This window comes from Coregonus lavaretus, assembly GCF_964263955.1.
Source record: "Coregonus lavaretus genome assembly, chromosome: 19".
NCBI classification, from domain to species: domain Eukaryota; kingdom Metazoa; phylum Chordata; class Actinopteri; order Salmoniformes; family Salmonidae; genus Coregonus; species Coregonus lavaretus.
This window is the reverse complement of record NC_140006.1, coordinates 9,112,243-9,133,347: the sequence shown is the minus strand read 5'-3', so window position 1 is coordinate 9,133,347 and position 21,105 is coordinate 9,112,243. Positions and strand designations below refer to the sequence as shown.

General features: G+C 44.3%; 1 protein-coding gene across 1 annotated transcript in view; it reads right to left on the bottom strand.

Moving 5' to 3' along the window:
* The window catches only part of LOC311146567 (voltage-gated potassium channel subunit beta-1-like), a gene marked incomplete at both ends in the record, with an annotated part of 110,906 nt that overhangs the window by 61,310 nt on the left and 28,491 nt on the right, over positions 1–21,105 (bottom strand). The window contains 6 exons of the mRNA XM_084183085.1: positions 2,758–2,801; positions 4,258–4,302; positions 5,079–5,123; positions 10,094–10,173; positions 11,322–11,359; positions 12,535–12,578. Coding sequence (XP_084039211.1) covers positions 2,758–2,801; positions 4,258–4,302; positions 5,079–5,123; positions 10,094–10,173; positions 11,322–11,359; positions 12,535–12,578 — 296 coding nt within the window. The remainder of the gene's footprint in view (positions 1–2,757; positions 2,802–4,257; positions 4,303–5,078; positions 5,124–10,093; positions 10,174–11,321; positions 11,360–12,534; positions 12,579–21,105) is intronic.

The following is a 21,105-nucleotide window of genomic DNA, read 5'->3' as shown; positions in this document are numbered from 1 at the left end:
TCTTGGTCACGTTGAGGGAGAGGTTGTTGTCCTGGCACCACACGGCCAGGTCTCTGACCTCCTCCCTATAGTTCATGGCTACCGACGTGAGTGCTACGGGGCGGTAGTCATTTAGGCAGGTTACCTTAGCTTTTTTGGGCACAGTGACTACGGTGGTCTGCTTGAAACATGTGGGTATTACAGACTCGGTCAGGGAGAGGTTGAAAATGTCAGTGAAGACACTTGACAGTCTTAGTCTCAATCTTAGTCCTGTATTGACGCTTTGCCTTTTTGATGGTTCGTCGGAGGGCATAGTGGGATTTCTTGTAAGCGTCCAGATTAGTGTCCCGCTCCTTGAAAGCGGCAGCTCCAATCTTTAGATCGATGCCGATGTTGCCTGTAGTCCATGGCTTCTGGTTGGGATATATACGTACAGTCACTGGGGGGGGGGGGGGGGGGGGCGTCATCGATGCACTTATTAATGAAGCCGGTGACTGAGGTGTTATACTCCTCAATGCCGTTGGATGAACATATTCCAGTCTGTGCTAGCAAAACAGTCCTGTAGCGCAGCACTTCCGTATAGTCACTTGTACTTCCTGCTTTAGTTTTTGCTTGTAAGCAGGAATCAGGAGGATAGAATTATGGTCAGATTTGCCTAATGGAGGGTGAAGGAGAGCTTTGTATGTGTCTCTGTGTGTGGAGTAAAGGTGGTCTAGAGTTTTTATTCCTCTGGTTGCACATGTGACATGCTGGTAAAACGGATTTAAGTTTGCCTGCATTAAAGTCCGCGGCCACTAGGAGCGCCACGTCTGGATGAGCATTTTCCTGTTTGCTTATGGCCTAATACAGCTCGTTGAGTGCGGTCTTAGTGCCATCATCGGTTTGTGGTGGTAAATAGACGGACACGAAAAATGTAGATAGTGTGGTCTACAGCTTATCATGAGGTACTCTACCTCAGGCGAGCAATACTTTGCGACTTCCTTAATATTAGACATCGCGCACCAGCTGTGACAAATTGACACACACCACCACCCCTCGTCTTACCGGACGTATTAGTTCTGTCCTGCCGATGCACGGAAAACCCAGGCAACTGTATATTATCCATGTCATCGTTCAGCCACGACTCGGTGAAACATAAGATATTAACGTTTTTAATGTCCCGTTGGTAGGATAGTCTCGAACGGAGCTCATCCAGTTTATTCTCCAGTGATTGGACGTTTGCCAATAGAATGGATGGTAGAGGCTGGTTACCCACTCGCCGACAAATTCTCACTAGGCACCCCGATCTCCGCCCCCTTTTCTTCATGCCAATGACTGGGATTTGGGCCTGGTCTTGGAGAAACAGTATATCCTTCGCGTCGGACTCATTAAAGAAAAAATCTTCGTCCAGTTCGAGGTGAGTAATCGCTGTTCTGATATCCAGAAGCTTTTTTCAGTCATAAGAGACGGTAGCAGCAACATTATGTACAAAATAGGTTACAAACAATGCGAACAAAACACACAAAATAACACAGTTGGTTAGGAGCCCGTAAAACGGCAGCCATCCCCTCCGGCGCCATTATTACTCTTGACTATTGATTAACAAGTTTAGACATCCATCATAGATATGAATACTGTCATCAACTGTCTTTCTCTGCCAAATATCGATTATCTTGAGGTGACACCGCCACACCTGCCAATGCCCTTCAAAAAATGCTGTGAAAACTGTCTCTTTTAGACAATCAGATGCTGCATCGATTAGCCAGCAGTGACATCCACATCAACAGTTTTAATAGGTTGTCAACAATTGTCTCTCAGCCAAACGTGTGCTTCATCAGTTAGCATGCGGTGACATCCACCACGTTATGGTGACACAGGCGCTGTGCCTCAATCTATCTTCCAGACAGGACAGCTGAGCCCAACTAATTGGTTATGCTCTCTTTCTCTCCCTCCCTATGTTCTCACTTTCTCTCACTTTATATTGCCCGCTCTCTTCCTCTCTCTCTCTCTTCCATCTCTCTCACTCCCTCCCTCCCTCTCTCTCTCTCGCTCTCTCTCTCTCCCCCCCCCCTTCTCTCCATTCTTTCTCTCTCCTAGTAAACATATTATTCTGCTCTTCTTTGGGGGGAAAGTTAGAAGCTGATATGAATGTTAATACTATATGAGAGTGCTGAGTCACTGCAGGAGGTGCAGGCACTGTGCTGTGGACGGGACGTTGTTGGGCTGGATCAGGAAATTGGATTGGGGGTAGCGTGCGTGTAAACACAGACTCTGGGTGTCAGGTTAAGTTGTGTAATACCCCAAAAACGGTAAAATAGGAGACTTGATGGACTGAAAGGGGAAACAAGGAAAGGTAAGGTGGGAGACGGCAGGAGAGGAGAGAAGAGGAGATGGCAGGGCAGGGCAGGAGAGGAGAGGAGAGGAAAATAAAAGGAATGTAAGGCGAGAAAAGAACAGGAGAGGACAGGACACAAGGGTATGGGTAGAGGGGTCCAGAGGGACTTTGAGTGCTCATGTCCAAAGTCTATCATATCATATTACAAATGAACCAACTCAAGACCCAGAGACATCCGACCCTGAGTGGTAGTAGAGACATACAGGTACTTCAAAAGAGGAGGTCAAGTTCAACTGAGCACACTGGAGGAAATCAATCACAAGCAAGAGGGAAAAGAGAGAAAATAAAAAGTGATGTGGATATGAAAAGGAGGCGATTATAGAGGTGAACTGGGGCATGGAGTGATGGGGTGATGTGGAGGACAAGACCGTAGGAAGAGGAGGAGAGGAAATCAGACACTTTACCTTCAATGATGTGCTTTCTGTTGAGTCCTCTCTCTGTCTCCGCTCTGGAAAAGAACACAGAAGTTAATATACACACATACACACACAGAAAGGTATACACAAAATGGCACACACCAGTGCACGCACACACACACACAAACACACAGCGAAATACATACAGACACACAGATACACAGTGACTAGAGCGTTGAACTTGTCCCACCAGCCTCTAACAAGCTGTATACAAATCAATAAATAGACTGGAGACACAAACACAAATGGCTCTGGGAAGTGTCGGTAGCGACAAAACAAACTTTACCGTCTGTTTGTCAGTGTTGAAAATACAATGCCCTGTAATCTGTCATTGTGGATGTCTGATTCAATGACAAACTGTCAGAGACATCATCCTCATCTACCCATCCCTCCCCCATTACCATCCATCTTCTCTCTTTCTCTTTCTTGACCCCCTCTCTCTCGTCCTCCCTTCACTCCTCTCTTCGTCTTTCTCTTTTCTTCATGCTCACCCCCCTTTCTTTTTATAATATGCTGTATAATAATATTTAACAGACGCTTTTAGCCAAAGCAACTTACAGTAATGCTTGAATACATTTTACACATGGGTGGCCCCAGCAGGAGTCAAACCCACAACCTTTGGCGTTGGAAGTGCCATGCTCTGATGACTGAGCCACACAGCCTCTCTTTTCTTGCTCTGAGAGGTGGGGACTGATATTCCAGGCACACAGAGAACCGTAGCGCGGGGCTGAGTCATCCTGGTTCTCTGTCTGTGTTATTCTCTCTTATGTTATCGTCTCCCCCAGCTGTGTGTGTGTCTGTTCAGATACGCAGAGGTTCGTCGGGCCCCTAACAGACTGCCAGGCTGGTTGTTAATCATGGCTCCCTTCCTCTCGCTCTCTCGCTCTCTCTTTTATCTGGTCCACAGTGAAGAGGGCTGTGTCACCACAGAACCACTCTGATACTTCAAAGATAGAGCTGGTACCCTATTCGCCACATATTACTGTGTGCTACTTTTGAACTGAGTATGTGCACAAATCTTAGACACCCTCTTTCATCATAGTGGACATCTAGCCTTTTGTGGCTCTGGTGCACCGTAAAGGGAAGAGAGTTTCAGTTGAGATTTGACCTGCAGACACTGCAGAGTCAGTAGCAGACACAGGTCCGACTCCGACCTGACCAATGATCTAGATCCTCGTTAGGAACCTCAAATAGACATGATATGTCTAATGATGAGAAAATGAACAGGTTAGAGCTCTGATGGATGACCCTGTTCAACTTCTGTCAGACAGAACTCAGACAAAACTCAGACAGAACTCAGACAGTATACGGTATAGGACAGCCTCAGTACAGACCGTTCAAAGATCAACAGTACTCAGTTTGTCAATGGAAGCAGTTCTGAAACCCTCACCAGTTTTGCATAGTCAACACTTATTTTCCATTCTATTTCACACACTTCAGAATCACATTGGCGTGGTGCTCAGAATGTCTGAGGAGGCACATACTTACTTTCCTCCCCAGTAGAGCTTGGTGGTGATCACCAGACTCGATCTCCTACATAAAGACAAAGAGAGAGAGATCAGCCAGCCAGCCAGGCAGACAGACAGACAGAGATCAGACAGCCAGATAGAGATCAGACAGACAGACCGACGGACAGACCGAAGGACAGAAAGAGAGAGAAATGAGACGGACAAATAGAGGGAACGATAGACACTAGAAAGACATGGACATCCTTATCCATATCCTTATGAATATCAATAGCCTTATGGTATGTCAATACTGTAGGGGAGTCAACAGTATAGATCCTTTAGCTTTTTATACATGGTGTTCAAGTATGAAGAAAATTATTCTGGGACACTTTCTCTGAACTTTGATAGGATACAATGTAAAGTCAAATCCCCATCGCTTGACTGTTTAATGTTTAATATTTAACACCCAGAGTTGCAGTCGGAGGCAGTGAACCGACGTGAACTGAAGATCTGGAGAGTGAAGACTTTATGATTGGAAATGTACAGTGGAGAAATTAAGCAGCATAAATGTATAAGATCAATATGTGCTGATAGCCCAGGCCTGGCCGCCTACCAGCCTACCAGCCTACCAGCCTTTGCATAGCCAAGAACACTCAACCAGAGAGGACATAACTTTCCTCTGATTGCCATGGTTACTGCTGGAGACCTAGTTAGCTGTTGGGTGGATGAGTTCTATTGGTGATGGAACTGAGATAAAGCTGTGGTTTGATTAACGGTAGATTAGCATTTGTTAGCTGGGCCCGTCTATCTCACTCACCCACTCACACACACACACAAACACACTTAAAATATGATACATACCTCCAGCACTTTTTCTTGATGATGTTCCCCAGGATTATCTCAGCTCTGTAATAAAGCAGAGATATTAACTCTGAGGGTGTGTGTGTGCGTGCGTGTATGCATTGAGATGTGTATGTGTCTTATCTATCTGCCTAAGATCTGAACCACATAGCTCTGATTAAAACCTGAATGACTGATACATTCTGGATACAGCATGTGGAGTCACACATACAGTGAGGGAAAAAAGTATTTGATCCCCTGCTGATTTTGTACGTTTGCCCACTGACAAAGAAATGATCAGTCTATAATTTTTATGGTAGGTTTATTTGAACAGTGAGAGACAGAATGACAACAACAAAAATCCAGAAAAACGCATGTCAAAAATGTTATAAATTGATTTGCATTTTAATGAGGGAAATAAGTATTTGACCCCCTCTCAATCAGAAAGATTTCTGGCTCCCAGGTGTCTTTTATACAGCTAACGAGCTGAGATTAGGAGCACACTCTTAAAGGAAGTGCTCCTAATCTCAGTTTGTTACCTGTATAAAAGACACCTGTCCACAGAAGCGATCAATCAATCAGATTCCAAACTCTCCACCATGGCCAAGACCAAAGAGCTCTCCAATTATGTCAGGGACAAGATTGTAGACGTACACAAGGCTGGAATGGGCTACAAAATCATTGCCAAGCAGCTTGGTGAGAAGGTGACAACAGTTGGTGCGATTATTCGCAAATGGAAGAAACACAAAAGACCTGTCAATCTCCCTTGGCCTGGGGCTCCATGCAAGGTCTCACCTCGTGGAGTTGCAATGATCATGAGAACGGTGAGGAATCAGGCCAGAACTACACGGGAGGATCTTGTCAATGATCTCAAGGCAGTTGGGACCATAGTCACCAAGAAAACAATTGGTAACACACTACGCCGTAAAGGACTGAAATCCTGCAGCGCCCGCAAGGTCCCCCTGCTCAAGAAAGCACATATACAAGGCCGTCTGAAGTTTGCCAATGAACATCTGAATGATTCAGAGGAGAACTGGGTGAAAGTGGTCAGATGAGACCAAAATGGAGCTCTTTGGCATCAACTCAACTCGCCGTGTTTGGAGGAGGAGGAATGCTGCCTATGACCCCAAGAACACCATCCCCACCGTCAAACATGGAGGTGGAAACATTATGCTTTGGGGGTGTTTTTCTGCTAAGGGGACAGGACAACTTCACTGCATCAAAGGGACGATGGACGGAGCCATGTACCATCAAATCTTGGGTGAGAACCTCCTTCCCTCAGCCAGGGCATTCAAAATGGGTCGTGGATGGGTATTCCAGCATGACAATGACCCAAAACACACGGCCAAGGCAACAAAGGAGTGGCCCAAGAAGAAGCACATTAAGGTCCTGGAGTGGCCTAGCCAGTCTCCATACCTTAATCCCATAGAAAATCTGTGGAGGGAGCTGAAGGTTCGAGTTGCCAAACGTCAGTCTCGAAACTTTAATGACTTGGAGAAGATCTGCAAAGATGAGTGGAACAAAATCCCTCCTGAGATGTTTGCAAACCTGATGGCCAACTACAAGAAACGTCTGACCTCTGTGATTGCCAACAAGGGTTTTGCCACCAAGTACTAAGTCATGTTTTGCAGAGTTTTGCAAATACTTATTTCCCTAATTAAAATGCAAATATTTTTATAACATTTTTGACATGCGTTTTTCTGGATTTTGTTGTTGTTATTCTGTCTCTCACTATTCAAATAAACCTACCATTAAAATTATAGACTGATCATGTCTTTGTCAGTGGGAAAATGTACAAAATCAGCAGGGGATCAAATACTTTTTTCCTTCACTGTAGGTCTATACTGTTGTAGGTGGGTGCTACACACTGGTCAGAAGTTTATATACACTCAATTAGTATTTGTATTAAATTGTTTAACTTGGGTCAAACGTTTCGGGTAGCCTTCCACAAGCTTCCCACAATAAGTTGGATGAATTTTGGCCCATTCCTCCTGACAGAGCTGGTGTAACTGAGTCAGGTTTGTAGGCCTCCTTGCTCGCACACGCATTTTCAGTTCTGCCCACAAATGTTCTATAGGATTGAGGTCAGGGCTTTGTGATGGCCACTCCAATAACTTGACTTTGTTGTCCTTAAGCCATTTTGCCACAACTTTGGAACTATACTTGGGGTCATTGTTCATTTGGAAGACCCATTTGCGACCAAGCTTTAACTTCCTGACTGATGTCTTGAGATGTTGCTTCAATATATCCACATAATTTCCCTTCCTCATGATGCCATCTATTTTGTGAAGTGCACCAGTCGCTCCTGCAGCAAAGCACCCCCACAGCATGATGCTGCCACCCCTGTGCTTCACGTTTAGGATGGTGTTCTTCGGCTTGCAAGTACCCCCTTTTTCCTCTAAACATATCGATGGTCATTATGGCCAAACAGTTCTATTTTTGTTTCATCAGACCAGAGGACATTTCTCCAAAAAGTAAGATCTTTGTCCCCATGTGCAGTTGCAAACCGTAGTCTGGCTTTTTTATGGCGGTTTTGGAGCAGTGGCTTCTTCCTTGCTGAGTGGCCTTTCAGGTTATGTCGATATAGGACTCATTTTACTGTGGATATAGATACCTTTTTACCTGTTTCCTCCAACATCTTCACAAGGTCCTTTGCTGTTGTTCTGGGATTGATTTGCTCTTTTCGCACCAAGGTACGTTAATCTCTAGAAGACAGAACGCGTCTCCTTCCTGAGCGGTATGACGGCTGCGTGGTCCCATGGTGTTTATCCTTGCGTACAATTGTTTGTACAGATGAACGTGGTACCTCCAGGCGTTTGGAAATTGCTCCCAAGGATGAACCAGACTTGTGGAGGTCTACAATTTTGGCTGATTTCTTTTGATTTTCCCATGATGTCAAGCAAAGAGGCACTGAGACATAACTCCACCAGTCCTACATATGATATCAATTACGAAGATTATACCTTTTTTAAACAGTTTTTCAAAAAATACTTTTTATCGATTAGTATATTTGAGTTTAACCACAATATATGTTGCATTATTTGTTCTGTCGTTTCTGGAGGATTAAATTGAAATTGCAACCAACTTTCTATGGCTTGTTTTAGAAGTAGTGATATTTGGGAGATTATTTCCTTTTCAAATAACTGAAAGTGAGAGGTTTTAATCTGAATAAAGGGAAAAAGGCCATTCTTGAACATGGGGTGAGACAATCTTACTAATTTGCTAGAGAACCAGTTCGGATTTAAGTATAACTTGTGTATGACTGAAGCTTTTAGTGATAGATTAATCCTTTAATATATTTACCGTTCCAAAAAAATTGATTTTTTTTTTCTCATATAATTTCAAAAACTGTTCGCTAGGCGTAGGCAAGACCATAAGCAAATAGGTAAACTAGGATAATACTAAAGAGTTAATCAGGGTGATTTTTCCACAAATAGACAGGTATTTACCTTTCCATGGTAACAAGATCTTATCTATTTTTGCTAACTTTCTATTAATATTTATTGGAGTGAGATCATTTATTTCATTTGGGATATGTATTCTGAGTATATCCACATCACCATCAGACCATTTTATTGGTAAACTACTGAAGTGTTTGTGTTGTCCAATCTACATGGTAGTAGCTGAGACAAACAGACAGACAATATAGTTGTCATGCATTTAATTAGCCTATTTCTCAGCGGCACGGCGGATAAACAAAAGGCAAGACCAAGTGGTACACAAAAACGCCACAAAAAAGCTTTTTCCGATCAAGCTCGTGCCAAATTACGAACGATAACCACATCAGCAAAGCTACCACCTCATCCTCGACTGACGAAGCACCATCGCAGGTGGAAGCTAGTAGGTCTACTTATGCAGCAGATAGCACTAGCACCACCCAGTCCCGACAGAGAACTCACTGCCCGGGCCCGGCAATGACAGTGGCCTTGCTCCTCCTCTTCTTCCTCCCCTCGAGAATAGTGACTAGTGAAGCCCTCCTTCTCCTCCTCCTCCTCTCCCAGAAAACCAAGCTGATGACTGCCAGAGACCCAGCAGCACTCATGAGAGCGACCCCCCCCTTCTGTGAACACTGATAAGCCTACGAGTGATACATTATTGCCGCCAGACAGCATTCTAAATAGCAGCATTGCGACACCGTAGGCATATAGCTTTGTGAAACATAAACTTTAGGCTTAAAATGAGAAAATGACGACCAAATACAAATAAACATGTATCCATTAAAGCAAAGCTATAGGCTACTACAAGCAGTAGATCCACGTAATCTGATAGCCTATCGATAGGCAGCCACATAGACGTCAACATTTCAGAACCATTGACAGCGATCGGTAGTCTATTCTTTGATTTTTTGGGGGGAGCGGGGGCCCAGAGAAACTGTGCTATGCTAGTGGTGCGACACACTGGTAAGTGATTAGGTGAGATCCCCTCACAATGTAAAGTGCTTGAGCATTGATAAAGCGTTCTAATCTGTTGCTAAATCCAACCAACCCATTACTGTGAAATTCAGTTGAGGATGAATTTCTATGTCAGTAGAAACCCGAAGCCACAGAATGCTGTGTTAGAAGTCATTCAGGACGATGGCATGTTTCATACTGTATGACAGGAAATACTATTCGAACTTCATCAAATTAACCATCGTGCATTATCAATGCTCTCCATATAGACTGTATGCATCCTGTACTACGTTCTATCATGTGTGCAAGGAAATGTAAATATACTAGTGTGGGTGTCAACATGTTTCTGCCTCAGCTGAATTCTCGTTGTCTTGGCAAGGCAACTATGTTGAATACACAAACAGTCTGGCATGCACCCACTCTGTAAACCTACATGCTTTAGAACTAATCCCATTCCATATGGTTGATTCACACCACTGTCAGCTTGGCTGACCCCTATACTTTGTGGGGTTTAGTGCTGGTCTGGAACAAAAACCTGCACTGTGTGTGTGTGTGTCAACCCCCCAAGACCAGATTAGCCAGGTTTAGCCATTCCTGTCCTCTGGTTTCAGGTAGGTAGGTAATAGGTATTCAGATCACACTCACTTCCCCCCAGCGTAAACTTCGGCTGTGTCGAAGAGATTGACCCCGTTGTCGTAGGCGACGGTCATCAGCTGTTCAGCCACCTGAGAAACACAAGACAGGCTTCATCACCTCAGGCGAGAACAGAGAGCTGGGTGCTGAGAAGCATTCAGCAGGAACAAAACAGCTCAGTTGGTAGATCAAGGGCACTTGCAACGCCATAGTAATGGGTTCGATTCCGGGACCGCATGTATGCGCGCATGGCTGTAAGTCGATTTGGATAAAATCATCTGTTAAATAGCATATATTGTACTGGGTAGCATTCAGTAAAAACAAATGAGAGAAATACATTTTGGTTGGGATTTGTGCCATAAATGCTCAAACGTTAACGTTTGGAAACAGTGCCAGGGAAACTACACCAAAGCATGGATTGCTGTCATACGTTGTTCATAGACTGCTTACATGGTAAGGAAACCAATGTGTAATTTTGTAATTTGGGTGAACTATCCCTTTTTGTACTATTTCAATGTTTTAGTACCTAAATTAATGTTGTTTTGTTATCTAGTCTGTGGGATCTCCCTGTTACTATACATAAAATACACAATCCAAACAGACAATATCAACACCCTGTAATTTCCCCACAACACTTTGTCAACATCATTCTACTTTTTGTACCTGCAGGCCACTTTCACAAGGACAATGCAGTCTACCCGTATCAGCGTCTCCAGTGGACAAATGTCAGAGTTCAATGCACCAGTGTGTGTGTGTATGCGTGTGTGAGTGCACGTGTGTTTGTTCAACTGTGTGTGAACTCTCTCCATGTCCTTCTCCCTGTCTCTGTGTGAGCCAGAAAGCCTCTGGGGTTTTGGCCCATGGATCTGAGAGGCAGCAGGGTGAGGGAGTGATAAGGCAGAGGAGGTCTTGGTGCTAACAGGAGCTGACAGGGAAGGAGACCTGTTTTGGGACATTTTACATTTACATTTTATTCATTTAGCAGACGCTCTTATCCAGAGCGACTTACAGTTAGTGAGTGCATACATTTTCATACTGCCCCCCCCCCCCGTGGGAAACGAACCCACAACCCTGGTGTTGCAAGCGCCATGCTCTACCAACTGAGCTACAGGGGGACGACCACACTAACCATGGGTCCGGATAGCTCAGTTGGTTGGAATGCTGTGCTGGTAACACCAATGTTGTGGGCTCAATTCCTTAATGGTCTCATGTATTGCTTGTAGTTTGAATCCTAACTTACCTCATCTGAAATCTGACCTCCAAACGTTACCCAAGTTCCTGGGAAAAATAAATGTCAAAGTCATAATTCTGGAACAAAAAAGGCATTTGTACGAAATGGAACATTCTAATCTTAATTATAATTCCCCATATGTTGATAGTGATATAAAGTGTAACCACAAGTCACCCAACAATTGCTAGCTTTGGACATAGAAATATGACTAACACTCTCAAATCCAACATCTGACAAAAAATGTGAAAGGTCAGAGGGCACAGTAGGAGAAGGTCTGGCATGTTCAGTACTCATCCTCGTTTCTCTCCCTGTCACAACCCTGGCCTCAACTCGACTTACCCATGATTCACCACTGCTAAACCAGCCCTGGCTGGAGCTGTGTGTTTGTGTGTACGTGTGTGTCCTTCCATGTGTGTGTGAGTTATGATGCTAACTTTGCTCCCGGTCTTTGCAGTGTAAAGCTACAGCCTCTCTGTCCTTGTCACAATCGCCTAGCATCACCCCAAAATAATTATGCACCCCTTCAGTTACTGTGTTTTTACTGTTTGTTGACTTCTCCCTTTACCCTCAATTACCCCCTCAGTGTTTCAGCTAGGTCATTGGAGTTGCTGTACAAGGCGATAGGCGAGTATGTGGAGAGTATGACTTATTTGCCTTGCTCAAAAGCACAAGGATGACTTTATATTGTACTATTACTGCACACACACACACACACACACACACACACAGAAGATAAACACAAAGAGAGCGATTATATGTCGGGTTGGCTGACAACATCACAACAATTATGCGTGTGCATCAATGGGGCTAGAAGCCATGCTTTGTTATCAAACAGAATAAGGCTGTTTACCCCCCGGTGTGCATTAGATATGGGTGATAATTGAGCAGCTTGTTTTCTAAAACCAGGAGCACTGATTAAATATTAACAAGAATAGGATGAATTACTGTAAATAGCTGCACATTGTCCCTCAACACTCAGAGTATAGAAGATGCAAAACTTTGCCTCTCTGTATCTCTGTCACTCGCATCCACACACACACATGCACGCACACACACACACACACGCACAAACACACATTTGAAGACTGCATCCCTTGCACAAACCCATAGAACATGATAAAGCAACAGTATCTGGAAAGAGTTGAGCTGAATACAGAGGTTACACATGGATGCTAATCAAATCATTAGCGATTTGTCACTAATGCTAATTAAACGTACTCACCGAGGCCCAAACAGGAGACACGCAGGCCTGATTTCCCTAGGTTCCTGTAGAAAACACATCCCCATAATGTTATTGAGATGAAGAAAACTAGTGTTGCGTGTTCATGATATTAGAAACACACACACACACACACACATCCTCTTTTCTCTTGACAATCTAACAATGGCATGCTATTAAATAGGATGTAAACACATGAGACATGTACACAATGCACTGGCAGCTGTTTGCTCCGCTTTGCGCCAAACAATTGAAAAGGAACAGAAAATCAATTGTAATTGCAGCGCGGAACGTTTAATAATGGTCATTGTGACCTTTATTGACCTCCTCATATTTGATCAGGGGAGAGAGTCATTGGAACACAGGGCCACCTCTGTTGCTGGTCCAATCATGAATCAGAATTGAGAGATTACTGGGAGAAGAGAGTTGATGAAGGCCATCTATCACACGCTGCACTCTCACAATGGATTTTCTCTGGCCCTGAAGCATTGTGATGTTTTTAAAAGCCCCTTGAGGACTATATGGGCTGATTGGACTTGTAACATAGAGTACACAGTTTGATTACTTCATACTGTACCTCTGTGGGGTTTGAAATTATATGAGTGATTTTGTACAAAACAATAACTGTTTTTTGTTGTTGCATTTTTTCTCGTTTAGTAAGCCATCAATCTCTTTTCAGTGTAAAATATTTAAAGAAATACACATACATATACACACACATACAGTATACACACATGCATGCACGCACGCTCACATGCACACACACAGTCGCACACACAACAGAGATAACAGACAATTTTACCCTAAAACATTATATTGTTATTGTCTGCCACCATCACCACTGCAGTGCTATCTTATTACTCGAATACCACTGCAATCCCAAACACTTTCACCTCTCTCTATCTCTCTCTCTCTCTCCACCCACTCTCTCTCTCTGTCTCTCTCTCTCTCTCTCTCTCTCTCTCTCTCTCTCTCTATCTTTCTTGCTGTCCCTCTGACCATTAACTCTCTCACAGTACACCTCTGATCTATGGCTCTCTTCTAAAGCCTAATTTATTCCAAGCTAATTCTCAATTTCCTCCTAGCTGATTCATGCTAATACAGAAAGAGAGGGATCGAGAGAGAGATAGAGTTCCTCTCAAGGAGAAGGAGAAAATAAGTAACGACTGGAGAAAAACAAAGGCCATTGATTTTCACACATGCACGCACACACACAAACACCCTCATGCACGCTAGGATGAATATGCACGCACGCACACACACACACCATTACTCACTGTAATGCAGGACTAAACGACATTACTTATTAATTAAACAGAGAAAACAACAACATCTATCTGTAAGAAATATGCCGCTGCTCTCAGGCAAAGATATTTATTCACTGTAGTAAATGACTCTAATAGGATTACCAACACCGTTAATGGCACTAAGCAAACAACTAATGGGCGTTACAGGGCGAGACATGGCCATTTGAATCGAATCCCATGCTATCAAACATCACAATACAATTAGGCATGTACAACATTAGGCTAAATCACTCACAACCACTGGAAAAACAGGCAAACCTTTGATGCAGTGCCTTAGACCGCTGAGCCACTCGGGAGGCCCCCAAGCTGTGCTTCTTAACACCCGCTCGCACCAATGTGTCGGAGGAAACACCGTTCAACTGACGACCGAGTCAGCTTGCAGGTGCCCAGGACGCCACAAGGAGTCGCTAGAGCGCGATGAGCCAAGTAAAGCCACCCCTGGCCAAACCCTACCCTAACCTGGACGACGTTGGGCCAATTGTGTGCCGCCCTATGGAACTCCCGGTCACGGCCGGGATCGAAACCCAGGCTGTAGTGACGCCGCGATGCAGTGCCATAGACTGCTACACCACTCGGGAAGCCTCTTATACACATTCTAAGATCACTTCTTTCTAATTTACATTTTACATTTTAGTCATTTAGCAGACGCTCTTATCCAGAGCGACTTACAGTTAGTGAGTGCATACATTAAAAAAAAAATGTTTTTCATACTGGCCCCCCGTGGGAATAAATAAATAAATCCTGCAGAGTGATGAGTGCACCTGGGCGCACATCTGAAAGTGTTTTTGATTACCCTGCAGAGCTCTTCCTGTAGACTGAGAGATACAGTGGGGAGAACAAGTATTTGATACACTGCCGATTTTGCAGGTTTTCCTACTTACAAAGCATGTAGAGGTCTGTAATTTTTATCATAGGTACACTTCAACTGTGAGAGACGGAATCAAAAAATCCAGAAAATCACATTGTATGATTTTTAAGTAATTAATTTGCATTTTATTGCATGACATAAGTATTTGATACATCAGAAAAGCAGAACTTAATATTTGGTACAGAAACCTTTGTTTGCAATTACAGAGATCATACATTTCCTGTAGGTCTTGACCAGGTTTGCACACACTGCAGCAAGGATTTTGGCCCACTCCTCCATACAGACCTTCTCCAGATCCTTCAGGTTTCAGGGCTGTCGCTGGGCAATACGGACTTTCAGCTCCCTCCAAAGATGTTCTATTGGGTTCAGGTCTGGAGACTGGCTAGGCCACTCCAGGACCTTGAGATGCTTACGGAGCCACTTACAGAGCCACTCCTTAGTTGCCCTGGCTGTGTGTTTCGGGTCATTGTCATGCTGGAAGACCCAGCCACGTCCCATCTTCAATGCTCTTACTGAGGGAAGGAGGTTGTTGGCCAAGATCTCGCGATACATGGCCCCATCCATCCTCCCCTCAATACGGTGCAGTCGTCCTGTCCCCTTTGCAGAAAAGCATCCCCAAAGAATGATGTTTCCACCTCCATGCTTCACGGTTGGGATGGTGTTCTTGGGGTTGTACTCATCCTTCTTCTTCCTCCAAACACGGCGAGTGGAGTTTAGACCAAAAAGCTCTATTTTTGTCTCATCAGACCACATGACCTTCTCCCATTCCTCCTCTGGATCATCCAGATGGTCATTGGCAAACTTCAGACGGGCCTGGACATGCTCTCTTCAGGTCATTGACCAGGTCCTGCCGTGTAGTTCTGGGCTGATCCCTCACCTTCCTCATGATCATTGATGCCCCACGAGGTGAGATCTTTCATGGAGCCCCAGACCGAGGGTGATTGACCGTCATCTTGAACTTCTTCCATTTTCTAATAATTGCGCCAACAGTTGTTGCCTTCTCACCAAGCTGCTTGCCTATTGTCCTGTAGCCCATCCCATTCTTGTGCAGGTCTACAATTTTATCCCTGATGTCCTTACACAGCTCTCTGGTCTTGGCCATTGTGGAGAGGTTGGAGTCTGTTTGATTGAGTGTGTGGACAGGTGTCTTTTATACAGGTAACGAGTTCAAACAGGTGCAGTTAATACAGGTAATGAGTGGAGAACAGGAGGGCTTCTTAAAGAAAAACTAACAGGTCTGTGAGAGCTGGAATTCTTAATGGTTGGTAGGTGATCAAATACTTATGTCATGCAATAAAATGCAAATTAATTACTTAAAAATCATACAATGTGATTTTCTGGATTTTTGTTTTAGATTCCGTCTCTCACAGTTGAAGTGTACCTATGATAAAAATTACAGACCTCTACATGCTTTGTAAGTAGGAAAACCTGCAAAACCAGCAGTGTATCAAATACTTGTTCTCCCCACTGTATGTGCATCGTTTGGGAAGGTAGCTATAATCTCTAATGACTGACCTCAGACAGGGTGTCTCTCGTTAGTGAAACAGCATATGTAACGAGCTACGGGGCATCAGGGCTGGGGTGGAGACACAAATTATTCAAGAGATTAGACTTTACTTAAGTCTAGAAGTGGAGGGAGAGGAGTGGGAAGATTTAACCTTGAGAGTTGTAATGTGTGTGTGTGTGTTTGTGTGTGTCTGTGTGTGTTTGTTTGTTTGTGTGTGTGGGTGCGCATGCGTGCGTGCTTTTCTGCTTGCCTGTGTGTGTGTCTATTTTGCAGAAGACATTTGGACTAGGCCATCTACATAGTATAACACATTCAGTACAGTCAACATGCAAAACATATAGTATATTAAACTAAGTTTCTTATGCATGGGTGATGCCTAAATGAAGCATTGACGTGAAATGTCAAATGAGTCACTTGAAGACACCCCAATCATACAATCCGTCCTGTCATGCCTTATAAACATCCCCTGCTAAATCGCTATAGCTACTCGCTAGCACAATTTTTATCCCATATTCCAACATCCTCTGTTTAAATAGATGATCAAATTAACGTCTAGTGAAACTTATTAAATCACACCCTGAAAATAGTGGAATAGTGACCACTTACACTCTAGGAGAGATATAATAGATAGTATCCCTGAGAAGCCATTTCATAGCTATCTCATCAAACTATGGAAAATAACTTTGAGGGAAAGTTAGGAGATTAGGGGGTGCCAGAGAAAAGCTCTGAAGTTGCAGAGAGAGGAAACCATAAGCTAAGCCTGCAGTCGTTACTCCGGGATCGCCTGAAGTTGTCCTTGACTGACACTTGGTGGAGCGAGGAAAGAGGGTGAGGGAGAAGAGGGAGATAGAGACAGAGGGGAGGGAGACAGACAAGTAGATGGAAGAAGGAATTGGTACCGAGGGAATTGGAGTGATATGGGAACAGAGAGAGCGAGAGAGAGAGAGAGAGAGAGAGAGAGAGAGAGAGAGAGAGAGAGAGAGAGAGAGAGAGAGAGATAGAGAGAGAGAGAGAGAGAGAGAGAGAGAGAGAGAGAGAGAGAGAGAGAGAGAGAATGAGAGGGAGAGAGAAGGAATGAGAGAGAAAGAGCGAGAAAGAGAATGGAGACAGAAACAGCGGCAGGGACGGAGACAGAGAAACTGATAGAGACACAGACACAGAGGAATATAGAGTGATAGGGGAACCAAGAGACAGGCAAAGCTAGAAACATATAGGGAGAGAGAAAGGGAGAGAGAGAGTCCAACAAGTAGACAGTTACAGAGGGGAGAATCTGAAAGTCCCAAAGTCTATTCAGATCAAACACACTCCGCTATATGACACGAAATTAGAAATTTGAAATGACAGCTGGTTCCCCACAGGGTTCAGTCAGTGTGTGTGTGTTTGTGTATGTACGTGCAACTGTCTGTGTCTGTATGCGTGCGTGCTTTCGTTCGTGCATGTGAAATGTGAAATGACAGCTGGTTCCCCACAGCAGGGCTCAGTCTGTGTGTGTGTGTGTGTGTGTGTGTGTGTGTGTGTGTGTGTGTGTGTGTGTGTGTGTGTGTGTGTGTGTGTGTGTGTGTGTGTGTGTGTGTGCGTGCGTGAGTGCGTGCGTGCGTGCGTGTGCGTGCGTGTGCGTGTGTGTGTGAGTGATCTGTGCATGTTATGGGGCACTGGAATCGCCAGGACTTCATCAAAGGTACAAAAATGGGGAGGGAGATAGGTCACATATCCCAACACAGCCTCTTTGGAACTTACTACAAAGGTCTAGTGCATGGAAAGTGGAACTTACTACAAAGGTCTAGTGCATGGAAAGTTCAACACTATCTCGAGTCTTCCTTGGTCACTAAATACATTGGTGTGTCATTTATTATAGAGCTAGTGTTTATTACATAGGTTTACTAAAGACACTAACAGACATACATACAGTACCCGTCAAAAGATTGGACACACCTACTCATTGAAGGATTTTTCTTTATTTTTACTATTTTCTACATTGTAGAATAATAGTGAAGACATCAAAACTATGAAATAACACATATGGAATCATGTAGTAACCAAAAAATTGCCACCCTTTGCCTTTATAACAGCTTTGCACACTCTCAACCAACTTCACCTGGAATGCTTTTCCAACAATCTTGAAGGAGTTCCCACATATGCTGAGCACTTGTTGGCTGCTTTTCCTTCACTCTGCCGTCTGACTCATCCCAAACCATCTCAATTGGGTTGAGGTCGGGTGATTGTGGAGGCCAGGTCATCTGATGCAGCACTCCATCACTCTCCTTCTTGGTAAAATAGCCCTTACACAGCCTGGAGGTGTGTTGGGTCATTGTCCTGTTGAAAAACAAATGATAGTCCCACTAAGCCCAAACCAGATGGGATGGCGTATCGCTGCAGAATGCTGTGGTAGCCATGCTGGTTAAGTGTGCCTTGAATTCTAAATAAATCACAGAGTGTCACCAGCAAAGCACCCCCACACCATAACACCTCCTCCTCCATGCTTACGGTGGGAAATACACATGCAGAGATCATCCGTTCACCGACACCGCATCTCACAAAGACAGGGCGGTTGGAACCAAAAACCTCCAATTTGGACTCCAGACGAAAGGACAGATTTCCACCGGTCTAATGTCCATTGCTCGTGTTTCTTGGCCCAAGTAGGTCTCTTCTTCTTATTGGTGTCCTTTAGTAGTGGTTTCTTTGCAGCAATTCGACCATGAAGGCCTGATTCACACAGATGTGTCTGTTACTTGAACTCTGTGAAGCATTTATTTGGGCTGCAATGTCTGAGGCTGGTAACTCTAATGAACTTATCCTCTGCAGCAGAGGTAACTCTGGGTCTTCCATTCCTGTGGCGGTCCTCATGAGAGCCATTTTCATCATAGCGCTTGATGGTTTTTCTGTATTGACTGACCTTCATGTCTTAAAGTAATGATGGACTGTCATTTCTCTTTGCTTATTTGAGCTGTTCAACATGTTGTTGATCAGATAATTAATCTAGTACTGAAAGCATAAGCTACAGCTAGCTAGCACTGCAGTGCATAAAATGTGGTGAGTAGTTGACTCAAAGAAAGAGAAAGCCTATAGTTGAACAGTTTTGAAGAAATTAATTTCTTCCCAAATGAAGGAGAAGCAAGAGAGAAATAGAGAGAGAGAGATTGTCATTTTTTTTCACTTTCATTTTCACTTACTTAGCTAGCAAATACAGCTAGTAGTTCAGACTACTGAAATACCCTGCTCAAACAGAAGGATGCTATGTTAGCTAGCTGGCTATGACTATCCAACACAACACTGGAACTCTTCCAAGTCAAGGAAAGCTTTTGGTTTTACTCATTTATTGCCACCGGGGCCTGCCGGTGTAACTGCTTACTGACTGTACACTGAGGTGAGAGGAGGAGAGCGCATAGATGTGAGAAGTAATACAACGTGGCTGCTATGAAAGTGAACTGTGTTTACGCGTGATCAGGGGTGTATTCATTCCACTGATTCTCTTGAAAAACAAATCGGGGATAAACATACCTGAAATTGTCCAATAGAAACTCTCGTTAGCAACTGTTGGACAAATGATTACGCCCTATATCAGCTAGATGCAGGCAAGAGTGTGCAAGGCAGTATTGAAATTTGTCTCTCGACCTGTGTGAATGTTCATTGTAAACTTTCATTCATAGGCTAGGTTGTAGCAACCTCGTGATGGGTATAGGGAAAATGTTAGTTTCATGTAGTAGCCAAAACCTATCGCTGTTACATACAACTGGGTGAATGGAATATGAATGACAGTCATCCAATATGCTGTAATAGAAATAAGGCCATGCTCATGAAAAATAAATCGTCCTCCCTCATCTTAAATGGCACTGACTGCCACTGATGCACACACACATACAAACAGCATACACACGAGTCACAAACGGTAACGCACGAAACACAGACATGCATGTACGTATGCGCACGCACGCAAACACACACACACACACACAAAGACATACTCACACATACAGGAGGGCATCCGGGCATGGAATGATAAATGGCTCATTCTGGGGGAAAATGCCACTGTAATGGGAAAAACGCCAGTGTAAACAGATTATCTTCCCATTACCTTTATGTGGGTAAGACCGAAAATAACAGATTAAATCAACTGCAACTACACCTGTCAAAGTCAGATGTGAGAAAACTCCAATGTCTGGAAGACACTCATCTATTACTGAATGATGGGCGTCTTCGGGAAAAAGTCTTAAAGCCGATAACTAAGGAGCTTCAGGTGATAACGGTTTGGTTCCAGACCGGAGTGAAGTAGGGGGTTTGAGATAGGGGGTTCCAGACTGGAGTGGAGTAGGGGGTTTGAGATAGGGGGTTCCAGACTGGAGTGGAGTAGGGGGTTTGAGATAGGGGGTTCCAGACTGGAGTGGAGTAGGGGGTTTGAGATAGGGGGTTCCAGACTGGAGTGGAGTAGGGGGTTTGAGATAGGGGGTTCCAGACTGGAGTGGAGTAGGGGGTTTGAGATAGGGGGTTCCAGACTGGAGTGGAGTAGGGGGTTTGAGATAGGGGGTTCCAGACTGGAGTGGAGTAGGGGGTTTGAGATAGGGGGTTCCAGACTGGAGTGGAGTAGGGGGTTTGAGATAGGGGGTTCCAGACTGGAGTGGAGTAGGGGGTTTGAGATAGGGGGTTCCAGACTGGAGTGGAGTAGGGGGTTTGAGATAGGGGGTTCCAGACTGGAGTGGAGTAGGGGGTTTGAGATAGGGGGTTCCAGACTGGAGTGGAGTAGGGGGTTTGAGATAGGGGGTTCCAGACTGGAGTGGAGTAGGGGGTTTGAGATAGGGGGTTCCAGACTGGAGTGGAGTAGGGGGTTTGAGATAGGGGGTTCCAGACTGGAGTGGAGTAGGGGGTTTGAGATAGGGGGTTCCAGACTCGAGTGGAGT